Source organism: Cricetulus griseus, chromosome 3 (assembly GCF_003668045.3).
Source record: "Cricetulus griseus strain 17A/GY chromosome 3, alternate assembly CriGri-PICRH-1.0, whole genome shotgun sequence".
Classification (NCBI taxonomy): domain Eukaryota; kingdom Metazoa; phylum Chordata; class Mammalia; order Rodentia; family Cricetidae; genus Cricetulus; species Cricetulus griseus.
Window position 1 is genome coordinate 69486480 of NC_048596.1, and position 12889 is coordinate 69499368.

The following is a 12889-nucleotide window of genomic DNA, read 5'->3' on the forward strand; positions in this document are numbered from 1 at the left end:
AGGATGTGGTGCCTACTTGGTGGAAGTGGTCACTACAACAGGCCTTGAAGGTTTTATCTGCCTCTGATTCTTGTCTAGAATCTGCTTCCTTGCCCACAGGGTGAGAAACAACAGCGCAAACTTTTGCCACTGTGCACAAATCCAGTCGAGTGGTCACACCCTCTGTACCTGAAAACCTGAAGCTGTGAGCCCAAATAAATTACTCCTCCTTCAAGTGGTTTTCTGTCAGCTATTTTGTCATAGTTGTGTGCCAGTAACTAATACATTCCTCTTTATTCAAATCCATTTGACCTGCTCTACCCTACACTATGTGACACATCAGTGAGGAAAGCTGCCTCTGCCTCAGTTATCTATGTCACATTTGACAAGCAGATCTCCGAAGTAGCTTCTAGCATGTAAAATAGAACTTTGAAAATAGACAGTTTGGGTTGCTTTTTATGTTCAGAATGGTCTTTGACAGTTCAGAGTATTGGTAAAAAAGACCCCGTCATACAAAATTGTTTGCAAAAGTTTACCCAAGCCAGACATTTGATTAGAAATTCAGAAAGTTTAATGTTGCTTTGAAAAATACTTCTGTACAACAGTATCTCTCTCATCACAAAAAGAAGAAATAACATCTGATAAGTCAGTGGTTTGTTGAAAACATAGATATTTTCTGTTTCCTTGTCTTAGATCTTCCAAAAAATCTGCTTTGAGCCTGTTAAGTTCTTCTGCTAGACGCTTCAAGTTATTAAGAGGTATCTGCTCATCTAAAATAAAAGATATTCTCAGATTATTCCTGTAAGTCAGTCTGGGCTGCCTACTGCCATTTGATTACATCAAACAGGCAAGATTCTCCAATAAACAATTAGGATGCATTGTAATAATTTATGGACAAGATATAACATTAATGTGATCTAGAAAAGTCATTTAAAACAAGAGCCACAGGCAGTTTAAGTAACTACTCTGGTATATGAGCAGAAAGACAAACCTGAAAGGATACATATTTTGAAGATTTTGTTTTTATATAATTTGAGTTCCTACTGCGCACGCGTGCGTGCGTGCGTGCGTGCGTGCGTGCGTGCGTGCGTGCGTGTGTGTGTGTGTGTGTGTGTGTGCCACTATAATGCCTATTGCTCACAGAAGCCAGAAGAGGGCATAAGATTTCTCATTACTGGAGTTATAGATGGTTGTGAGCCATCGTGTCAGTGCTGGGAACTGAACACAGATCTTCTTAAAGAATAGCAAGTGCTCTTAACTACTGACCCATCTCTCTAGCCCCCTAAAAGGATGTTTTGGGGTTTTTTGTTTGGCTGCTTATTTTTTTGAGACGAGTTCTTACTGTGTAGCCCTGGCTGGCCTGGAATTCACTATGTAGACCAAGCTGATCCTAAACTCACAGAGCTGGCATGCTTCTGCCTCTCAAGTGCCAGGATTGAAGGCTTGCAATGCCACACTGGACTGTTTTTGAGCCAAGATACCTATTTTACCATCTTTTGCTTTGAAAAATAAAATGACAAATTGTTTCTTTGAAGCTGATAAATAATACATTTGAACAGTTGTCCCACGTAACTTTTCTGTGATGATGGAAATGTGATACCAGGCACTGCCATATGGGCCATGTTACTGAGCATCTGAAATTAGCTTTATTTCGATATAACTCACCATAAATATATCAATTTAAAATGTAATGGTTTGGCTTGCATAGTGGCACACTCTTAATCCCAGCACTGAGGAGGCAGATGCAGGTAGATCTGTGAGTTCAGGCCAGCCTGTCTACAAAAAGTTCCTAGACAGCCGGAGCTACCCTGTCTTAAAAAGAGAGAGAGAGAGGAGAGAGAGAGAGAGAGAAATGGTTTTTAGAATACTCACAAATGTGCAATCATCATCACAGTTCATTTAAAAACATTTTCACAACTGAAAAGCAAAACCTGTACCCTCTGACAGTTGCCCTTCTCAACCCTACTTCCTATTCAGCGCTAATCCTGTTGTGATTTGTGGTTCTGGATGTTCATATGACCTCTTTCAGTGTGGATGTTACCAAGGTTCCCATGTTTTATCCTGGTCAGTATTCTAGTCCTATTCACAGCTACACAACTTTCCATTGTATGGGTGACCTCATGTATTTATCCATTTATCAGGTGATGGGCAAGTTGGGTTGTTTCTCTCTTTTGGCTGTTAGGAATAGTGCTGCTATAAACAGGCTTTTTGTCAACATTATGTTTTCATTTCTCTCAAACCTATACCATGGAACAGAATAGCTTGGCCACGTGGTAATGGCATTAGAAGAACTGCCTGGCAGTTTCCAAATCAGCTGCCTCATTTATATTTCCACCAGTAGAATGTGAGGGTTTTGATTTATTTGTCCATATCCTCAACAAGTCTTGGACCTTCTCATTCTGGCCATTCTACTGGCTGTGAAATGGTATCTCCCATGGTTTTGATCTGTATTTTGCTGTACTAAATTTTAAATACATCTTCATTTGAATATTGGTCATCTCTTTATCTCTCTTGGGAAAAAAAAAGATGTCTGTTTAGGTATTTGTCCATTTAAAATTGGGTTGCCTGTGTGTTACTGAGTGGTAAAGAGTTCTCTATATACTTATACTCATATATTTAAGTTTCTCATGAAATATTTGCAAGTGTTTTAACCCATATGTGGGCTGTCATCTCACTTTCTTGAATTTTTAGTTGAATTTTTAGTTTTGTTCAAGCACACATTTAGAAACTAGTACTGACTCCTCTCCCCTCCAGAAAAGTCTCCATTTCCCAGGGCCTGGGAATGGTGAGTGACTTGGGTATAAAACAGAACAAGAGGCAAATGGCAGAGAGAAAAAACTAAAATGGTTTCTGATTTGTTCTAATTATGCTGCCATTTCTGTTCCAATCCCCTATTAAAAGTTTTGGGTTGTAATTCACTAGTGAGTGGCAACAGGTATTCTAAAATGAGAAAATAAAACATTCCATTAAATATAAGGATGTGTTTGTAAAACTTGTTTCCACATGTGTCTGAGTTTATATGCTCTTATCACACACCATTTATGGTGTAAAATCTGTGTATGCTCATGGACAAAGAGAATTTGAAAAAATATGGTATGGTTACACATTCCTTTTCAGTGTTCCCAGCTGTTATGAAGGTAACAATAAAAGCATGGAAGCATAACATCAGACTGGAATCAGAATTAACTTCGTTCCAGGTTGCTCCCAAATTTAGCAGCTATTCAGCCTCGGGAAACTTACTTGGTTCATTGTGAATCTCCATATTTTTTCTCATTTATAAAATTACACCAACCTTACATGATTATAAAGAGTCATCAAAGGAGTTAAATAAATGTCAGCTACTGTTTTCTTTTTAAAACAAATTTTAAACATTGAAAGGAGTTAATTATTCAAGACATATTGGAAAAGCTATAATTACCACATATCTGAAACATTATTTTTAAATTCATATTTATAATACAGTGACCTTGTTCAAACTCCATGCATGTCTGGCTCCTGACCCCAGAGTGCCCTTAACCTCTAAGCCTCCTCTTCATCACCCTAATTACTCTTAAAAATAAATTTACCACTCTCTTTCAGGGGACTAACATATATTCATATAATTAATTACCCTTTTGTCTGTCTCCACTAAAATGTTCTGCTTCCTATTGATTACCTAGTATTTAAGAAAAAGTCTAGTGAAAAAAAAAAAAAAAGAGGCCACTCAATAAAAATGTATGAAATGGATAAATACCCAATTCCAGGGGACAGTAGCTATGTAACCAAACAGCAGATGTTAAACTGAAATGTTGATATAAACTCTGGTGTCAAGGAAATGACAGCAAGAGACAGCACCCCAGTAGCTAAACAGTACAGAACCAGTCGGCGTACCTTTGGCTTCCTTCATGGTCTGAGAGATGGTTCTTCGGAGTGTCTCATCAGCTTTATGGAGGATGTTAGTAGAACAAATAATTCTGTCTGTTTCCTGGTAATATAGACATCGTTACTGGGAATAGTTTATAAAATAAATGACCAAGGTATAGACTCATTTGAAGGGACCAAAAGAAAAGCTGCAGTGTTTTTTCTGTTCATTTTCTCTCACAGAAGATCCAAATCAATCATGTCCAGTTGTAAAGTGGGTATGCTGGTAACTGTGCAATAACTGGCTTTCTAGAACGAAAAACTTCCTCCAACCTGTATGTAGTGTTTCTGTGCTTTGATGGTGTAAACATTTCCATGGTCATCCACTTTAAGTCACCAATATGAGGTTCCAGCATTTTTGACCATTTACCATGGCTCTGAGCAGCCAGCACAGGCCTGCCTGGATGTCAGAAGCCAAAGGTCTGTTGCTGACAGACCTTCTTTCACTTTTCTCTCGCTGTCAGCTTAAAAAGATCTCCCTGCAAAAACAGTTACTCCTCATCTGCACCAAGTCTAAGTGGAGTACTTACCTTTTGTTCTGTATTGTCCTCAACACATTTTATGGGATTTTCCAAAGCAGTAAGCAATAAATCAGTCACCTCCAGGCTACAGAGAAAGTGAGATAAAGTATAATCAATCTTTCTATAAAGCATTTGCTTTTGAAAGAACCTGCATTAATAATACTAGAATGAATGCGGGAGAACAAAACTGTCATCCAAGGTCCTTACTGGAAGGGAATAAACTAAGTGATTTTAGAAGCCATCTTCCATTTGTAAATCGTTAAGTGAAGCGCAAAACAAATTACAAGCTATTCCTGCCTCATAAAATACTGATTTTCTAAGACTTTCTTACCGATAAGCAATCTCCCTTGTTACATCCTGGACTATAGGCTTTTAAAACTCTATTTTAGTTCCTAAAGAAAGATGGTATTTACTTCAGACTTCTGCTTATTTACTAGATAAGGATTAGTAAATTTCCTCTCTATACAAGGGTCCCTGAAGAACTCAGGTAAAATTCACTCATCCAATAAATATATATTGAGCATCTCATATGTAAACGTTGTAAAGCTGCATATGTGAAACTGCTAATCTGGGGGTTATAACAAAGTACCCAACCCACTCTAATCTTGAAAACAGAATGGAATGAGAAGGTAAACCATTGGGAACAAACATAATGCTGGACAGTGGTAAGTGGCTAAGTGAAGACAACAAAGTGATTGTGCTGAGAGATTGGGTAGCCATATAACCATTATTCACTACAGTTAGATGGGTGAGCCAGGTAGTTGCCCTGTAGCTACTGCATATGTATAATCGACCTGACCAAGTTCGTAAGACCTGGGGCAGAACTGCAGATTACATTAAGGGCTGAAAGTGACTACAGAAACCCACACTACTGGCCCATATCCCACTGGTGTCAAGGCAGTGAAGATCAACTGATACCATACTAACAGTACGTCAGTCACTTATGCCAAAAATACATAAGAGCTCCGGAAAGGATAGCAATTCATTGATGATATATATACACCTATCTACAATCCCAGGACTTGGGAGTCTGAAGCAGGAACATAAGTTCAGGCCCAGCCCAGGCTACATACTGAGACCCTGTTTTGAAAAACTAGAAACCTCACCAATGGCTTGTTTCATGAATTCTATAAACAATAGTAATCTGAGTGCTAGTTCTGTTTTGTTTGGGCATGTGAAATTTATAAACTATAGAAACTGTACTGGGAAATCTATTTAAAGACATTCAAAGAATGAATTTGGCTTAAAACCAGCATGGTACAATATCCTTAAAGGTGCAATAGTGGCAATCATTTCTTGGCAGTAATCAACAGGTGTCTAATTGGCCTTAAGGTCCACCGAACAGGAAGAAAGTCATGCTAGTGAGACCAAGGACCTTAGAAGAGAACCTACTACCACCACTTTAATAAATCAGCGTAATTCCTAACAGCATTCTAAATACTTATCCTTATACCTGCCCACATGTAGGTGCAACTTTCATCCCTCCTCAAAGAAATTTCTCTTCGAAGCCAATTGAGACCATTACAAGTGGTCAAAATGCATACAACAAGCAGTCACAGGATGTCTGGCCTCAGTGGATACATCTACAACACAATCTCTGTACTCAGGGTTCAGGTAACATCACAGAAGAAGAGACAGAAAGATGGTAAGAGTCACTGAGCAGCAGTGGTGCACGCCTTTAATCCCAGCACTCGGGAGGCAGAAGCAGGCAGATCTCTGTGAGTTGGGGGCCAGTCTGGTCTACAGAGTGAGTTCTAGGACAGTCAAGGCTACACAGAGAAATCCTGTCTCAAAAAAAAAAAAATTAAACCAAAGAAACATGGACAACTCTATTTCCCTACTGATCCTCTAATGGGACAGACAGGACTTTTCCTTTCTTTCTCTCTCTCTCTCCCCCTCTTTCTCTTCTTTCCCTCCCCCTCCCTTCCCTTTCTAATAAAACTTGTCACTTAAAAAAAAGAAACATGCACAATGCATCTTGAGATCCACACTGTTCAACAGTACATTTTGTAGCCATATGAGGCTATATTAAATTAACTAACACCTCAGGTGTTCAGTTGCATTAGACACATCTAAGTGTTCAACAACAAGCATGGCTAGCTGCTCCATTACTAGATAGAGCAGAGAACATTTCCATCATTCATGAAATTTCTAAGAGAAATATACTGCTCCAGAATTCTCCAGACATATTGGGAAACAAGACACCAGAGTCCACGAGCTCCACATACACATGGGCAGGTAACTACAGAGAGTTCTAGGACAAATCAAAACCCATCATTAGTTTTATTACAACTTAAAACTTTTGGGGAGAGCTAGGTTTCAAGCTACGGCTTTGCACAAGCTACACAGGTGCTAGACCACTGAGCTGTACCTCTAGCTCATGGATCTATATGAAGACACTTCACAACCTATTTAGGCAACTTTATCAAGAGTACCAAAAGACAGGGTCTCTTACTAGATGGGCTGGTCAGCAAGCATCACCCCCACCCAGTGCTGGGATCACAGACTGAGCAGCTATGCCCAACTTTACATGCGTGCTGGGGATCTGAGCTCAGGTCCAGTGCCTCGAGCTCTTTATCTGCTGAGTTATCTTCCCAGCCTGAGACAATACTATTTGAATGGTTAAAAGCAGACATTTATAAAGAAACTTGGGTTCATATCTCAGCCGTTACAAGTTTGGTGACCCTAAACTTCCTCAGTTAGTTTGTTCCTCCACACAATTCCTCGAGGCCTGTAGGAGAATGGCCAGTCCCATACAGTTGAGCATGTTTTACAGGGTGCCCACAGGACAGCACTAAGATGGCACAGGGTAGGATACCTGGCCTCCACAGGACATGCTGTACTCTGAATCATGAGGCTGTTGTGTTCCCAGGAGTTTTTCTCAGGGTTGGGCTTTTCAATCTTTCTCTCCATGAGGTGGATGGTCTCATTAGGCAGTGGCTGGGGTCTCTGGCCATTCCTCAGCAAACATGTTTCCAGGGGACAATCTAAAAAGAGCTGGCAAAAGCCCAGGGAATCTGAAAACAGGTTTAAAATTACCAAATTACTAGTCTGTCTCTCCAGAAATGTGAAATAAATATATACTAGTCCCAGATGAAGCAGGAAAAGCTCCATTTGCAATACGGAACACCTACTTTACATATTAAATCCATATAAACCTAATCCAATTAAATGCTCACTAAAGGCCCTGTGGTTTGATACATGTGAATCGATGTTTCTGTGTGTAAGAAAAATGTTTTAATTACATTTCCGAGCCAGTTGGTAGACTTCATATCTCATACTTTGGTAATAAAAGTTGTCATCTAACACCAAAAACAAAGGTCTAGAAACAACAGTTTTTGCCAAGAGGTGGCACGGCTGGGCCTCAAGCGCTGCAGAAAAGATCAAATCCTGTTTTTTTAAGCAAGTTATAAAATCTTCCCACACAGCTTCAGTGCTGTTGGGTGGGGCAGACATCTGACCCCCACCAATGACCGCCACGAGGAAGCATTCCAGGTGCTTTAACAGTTCTTGTCGAAACATTTTCCATTGGGATGGCTACAAAAAAAAAAAAATTGAAATTTATTTTAGGCTTTGGCTAGCAGGCTTGTCATCTCGTTTTATTGCCATCCCGTCCCCATTTAAAATTCGACAATACTGAAACATTTGAAGTTCTAAGAGTCACCTTGTTTCTCATATCTTCCTGTCTTCATAGCTCCTGCACCCTCTTCCTGGAATATCCCCAATGCTGCCAGAGCTGTGTGAGGCCTTCTCAGACGCTATCATGTAGAAGGCAATCTAGCCCCATTCTCTACATTGTCTCTGCTCTAGCAGGGCTTACATCAGATATCTATGTGGACCTGCATCTCTCTCCCTGCTAGATCAGCCTCCAGCTGAGAGGTTGACAGGTGTTCCAATAATGTATTTTAAGTGAACGAATGAATGAGTGAATACATGAGACTGAAAACCCTATACCATACTGGAGAACAAAGGAGCCAAAACCAATATCCTGCTGAAGTAAAATAACCTAAGATATAGCAATGTTGGTTTGTCCTTGAAATGAAAAGGGATACCGACAGCAAGATAAGTCAGTTGGAAGGTCTTTTGGTCAAGATGCAAAGACCTCAGACCCTAACAACTGGACTGTGAGATTGGGAAAGATGGCAGAAACAGATAGGAGGAAGAAAATAGGGAGCTTGAGAATACAAGTAATCTTGTTTTGTGAGGGGTGGCTCGGAGCACTGTAATTCTGAAGTCAAGGCTGGAGAGGAAATACAAAAGGACTGAAGATGAATCCTCCTGTCTTGTCCACATGAAAGCAAACCAGATAAACCCACTGAGAAGAAAATCTGTGCTACTTCCTAATCACAGTGACCAAGTGAGACCTGGAGGGGGAGAGTATTATTCACAGTAATAAGGTGAAGGAAAAATTATCTGTATCAGTAACTTTTATCTTTATCCAAAGTGGTGAGAATACTACCATACAAGTAACTCCCAATTACAACACTGTTTCACCCCTCTCACAACCAAAACTGAAACAGCAGACAAATTCTAATGGAGAAATCCAGATTTTTTTTTCACATACCAAATACATGTATCTTTGTATATATTTATCTTTGTATATACTTACAGAATGGAATCATCCTATTTGCTTTTAATTCATGTTGTCTACACTCAAGCACTAACTACCAAACGTAACAATTTAAGATTTCAGAAGCTTTCAAAAGATATTGCTTTAGCATAAGTATACAATTGGAGACTGGACTCTACTCCATCATGTAGTTTGCTTCTGTGTGCTTCTACCAGGGAGGGGCACACCTCACTGGGATGTAAGTATAAGTGCAGGGAAATATATACTTGGCACACACAATTCAAGCTTATTACTCCATCTGGCTGTCAACCAAGAAAGCACCACCTTTTCCAATATTAATGGCAGACCAGACCCTTCATTTGGTAAATTTTTCCTGGAGGGAACTAGCAATTTTGTTATTTATAACTTTTATTCTTTATGCTCATGGGGAGTTCCAAAATGGTTCCACAAAATCTGATTTTAACCGGCTAGAAGCAGACTTTTTTTTTTTTTTTTTTTTTTTTTTGAGATCCCTTCCTTTGTCTAGGGAGAAACTACCCAAGGGACTATTATCAGGAGTTATCTGACTAGGATGTTCACCTTATAAATTAAACTCAGTATTTTTTTCACTCTGCCATAGGACTTGGAGGTAGCAATTGTAGTTCCAGATGCAGTAAGAAACGGGGTCAGAATGATCCTTGAGCCCTGGAGTTTGGGACCAACCCAGGCAACATAGCTAGGCTTTTTCTTAAAGTTCCAGTGCATAGAAAAATGCAATATATGTACTACCAAACTTGCATAAAAACCTCTACAAAGCATGGCCCATAGTCCTGTATCTTACTGTTCGGAGACACAGGTCTATGTCTCCTAGAGCGGAGATAACCAGCTCCCTTCGTCTCCAGCTCCGGTCAGTCTTCCCCTTCTAACACAGGCACTGGTTAGTCAGGATCCAGGGCGGCTTGCGGCAATAACCCATAGATAGCTACACTACCTGTGCCAGGTCTGCACACCCGCCCGCTCCCACCAGGTGCTAACCCGAGGCTGTGTGCCAGCGCCGTCAGGGAGCGCGGGGGGCAGCATATCGTCGTAGGAGAGGACGCCCACGGCCCAATCCCGTTCCTGCCGCAGCCGGAGGGCCAACGCACGCGCGAAGGTCGACTTTCCGGCCGCCGGCAAGCCGCAGAGGACGCACAGTCCCAGCTTCGACCGCCGGTCAACGGTGACCTCCCCAGACCCGGCCGCAGTCTTCATGCCTCCGCTGCGGCCTGCAGAAAACAAACCTTTGCCCCCGCTGCGCATGCGCATGTACTAGCACCACGCCGCGCCCCCTGGCGACACTGAGGAGGAACAAGAGAGGAAGGTTACCGGTCCAGAGAAGACTCCGTGGTCCGGGCTGACTCAGGGTGCCTTCGGGACCACGTATGTGAACGGCTGGTGTCAGCTGTCCCTGATGCCAGTGCCCCAGGCCTGGGAGGCATCAGCGCTTCTTTTCATACTTTCTGGACACTTAAAGAGACCCTGAGTTGGGTTTACTCCCGATAGAATCATCCTCCCTGCCCCACCTTCAAGCCATTAGGACTTTGCATTTTGGTTTGCTTACGAAAATCCAGGAAAATCTCAGAAGAGAGACTTGAAACTTAAGGAAGATTTTGAAGGCAAAGAGCGGGAAATCAAACAGCAGGAGGCGAAGGGAGGACAGTATATTTTCTGTTGTTCCTGGACTTGATGGGTGCAGAGGTTGAGTATTCTTTATTGAGTCCTGGTGCCGCCAGGAGGCAGCAAGTGAGAAGAAATAAGGACAGGAACCGCACATCCTTACACATTATCTCCAACACATGCAGGCAGAGAAACATAGGGGCAATCAATATATTAAAAAAATAAAGTAGTAACGAGCTGGGAGTTGGGACACAAGCTTATAATCCCAGCACTTGAAAGGAAGATGCAGGAGAAGCAAGAGTTCGAGGCCAGTATGTGCTACATGAGACTGTCTCAAACGCCTTACTCCTCAAAAACAAAAACAAACACAAACAAACAAACAAACAAAACCACCAAGAATCACCAAATAAGAAAAATATTGTATGTGGTGTAAGAAATACCGAATTCAGAAATTATTTGAGCTGCTTCCCCATCTGCAGATTTTTATAGGGGTACCAAGAAAACATCATCTTGATTCCTCCTTTCCACTCCATTTACATCCCATCATACACAATTCCTATAACCAAGTGACCAACTGAATTTGTGACTAGTGAGGGAAGGGGGGAGGAAGGGTTCTATGTGGTTTTAGCCAAGAGGGAAATTCATTTCCTATAACCACCTTGCTGCGACATATACTCCGGTAAAAGACAGGTATATTTATTCACTAAGTATCTCACTACTTAAAAATTAAGATGGTCTAAATGGTTGCATTACCAAATGAAGGGGATCAAGAAAATTAATTATTCTTTTAAAATGTACCTTTCAATATGTGTTAATTCATATTCTGAAGGCAGTTTTTGTTTTGTTTTGTTTTGTTTTGTTTTAGACAAAGTCTTGCTGTAGTCAAATTTAGTCTCTAACTTGTGGGCTTAAGGGATCCTTCCATCTGTCTCCCAAGTAGCTAGGGGCAACAGGTATGTACCACCATGTCCCACTGAACAGATCTGAAATATTCTCCTAGAGGGCATAATGAGTTCTTTTTTTCTTTTTTGTTTTTGTTTTTTGAGACAGGGTGTCTCTGTGTAGCTTTGGAGCCTATCCTGGCACTCGCTCTGGAGACCAGGCTGGCCTAGAAATCACAGAGATCTGCCTGCCTCTGCATCCTGAGTGCTGGGATTAAAGGTGTGCACCACCAATGCCAGGCCATAATGAGTTCTTATGTATCAGTAAAGTATAGCTATTTAAAATAGGTAATCAAGGGCCTGGGGAGATGGCTCGGAGGTTAAGAGCACTGATTACTCTTCCAGAGGTCCTGAGTTCAATTCCCAGCAACCACATGGTGGCTCACAACCATCCATTATGAGATCTGGTGTCCTCTTCTGGTGTGCAGATATACATGGAAGCAGAATGTTGTATACATAAGAAATAAATAAAATCTTAAAAAAATAATAAAATAGGTAATCAAAACCCTGATTTGTTTAGCTAATATTGGTTATTGGTGGAAAGTTTTTAACATTTTTTTAACATGGTCTCACTATGTAGTTCTGGCTGGAACTCACTACGTAGACCAGGCTGGCCTTGAACTCAGAGATCTGCCTGCCTCGGCCTCCTGAGTGGTGGGACTAAAGGCATGTGCCACTACCTCCAGCAACTAACAAACATTCTTAATTTCAAAAGGAAAAACAAAAAGAAAATCCTTAGCAATTCCTTACATAGTAAGATTGAGGTCAGCTTTAAACCATAACCACACAGGCTTCAAAAAGAACCCCAATTGTTCAGCACTTTTTGCTTTGTTATGCTTTGTTATGTGATAAAGCTGCTACCCTCACCAACTTATCAGTTCCACACAGTAGAGGCTCTTAACTTTACAAGCACAAAATGATTCCTTATGCTAGCAAGCATGCAGCTGCTAAGGGAAGCAAATATGGAAACTGATTTTTAAGCCTGGGACTTCAAGGAAATTATATAGTACTTCAAAGAGTGCAATGTAGCAGAGGAATCAATTCCATTCTATAACAGAGATTCAAGCTTGGTTATGAATGAGAAAGGTTTTGTTTTCAAAACTATTGGAAAGAAATACTATTCTAGGGAGAGGAGACTGGGGGGCAGGTAGGACCAGAGTTCACCAGGCTTTGTAATGCTAAGGAGTAAAGGTGATGCTGTTTCAGTCAGTAGCATCAGTTGTTAGAAGGGACACAGGGCAGAAGACAGAGGGCAGAGCAGAGCATAAGTCGTTGATGAGAATAGGCTCATGTCCTTGGTAAAGAAACTCCCAGAATGGTTTAGATGAAGCTAGTGCCTCAAC

The 12889-nt window shown here is 41.0% G+C and overlaps 1 protein-coding gene across 1 annotated transcript; it reads right to left on the bottom strand.

The window, feature by feature from the left end:
- Nucleotides 1-527: 527 nt before the first annotated feature.
- Nucleotides 528-10269, bottom strand: Pstk (phosphoseryl-tRNA kinase). The gene is made up of 6 exons (XM_027409161.1): nucleotides 9985-10269; nucleotides 7646-7937; nucleotides 7219-7417; nucleotides 4410-4485; nucleotides 3850-3943; nucleotides 528-749 (listed from the first exon to the last, which is right to left on the bottom strand). Exons 1-6 carry the CDS (start codon nucleotides 10252-10254, stop codon nucleotides 550-552), a joined length of 1131 nt encoding a protein of 376 aa, XP_027264962.1. The 5' UTR covers nucleotides 10255-10269; the 3' UTR covers nucleotides 528-549.
- Between the last annotated feature and the right edge of the window lie 2620 nt (nucleotides 10270-12889).

What these genes read in the sequence shown, in the direction of transcription:
- Pstk (XM_027409161.1), bottom strand. Translation starts at nt 10,254, where the DNA reads ATGCGCATGCGCAGCGGGGGCAAAGGTTTGTTTTCTGCAGGCCGCAGC. An exon ending in GCGCTGGCACACAGCCTCGG is followed by an intron (nt 7,938 to 9,984) that starts GTTAGCACCTGG and finishes TTTTTTTTGTAG; the next exon opens with CCATCCCAATGGAAAATGTT. An exon ending in GACCATGAAGGAAGCCAAAG is followed by an intron (nt 750 to 3,849) that starts GTACGCCGACTG and finishes CTTTTATTTTAG; the next exon opens with ATGAGCAGATACCTCTTAAT.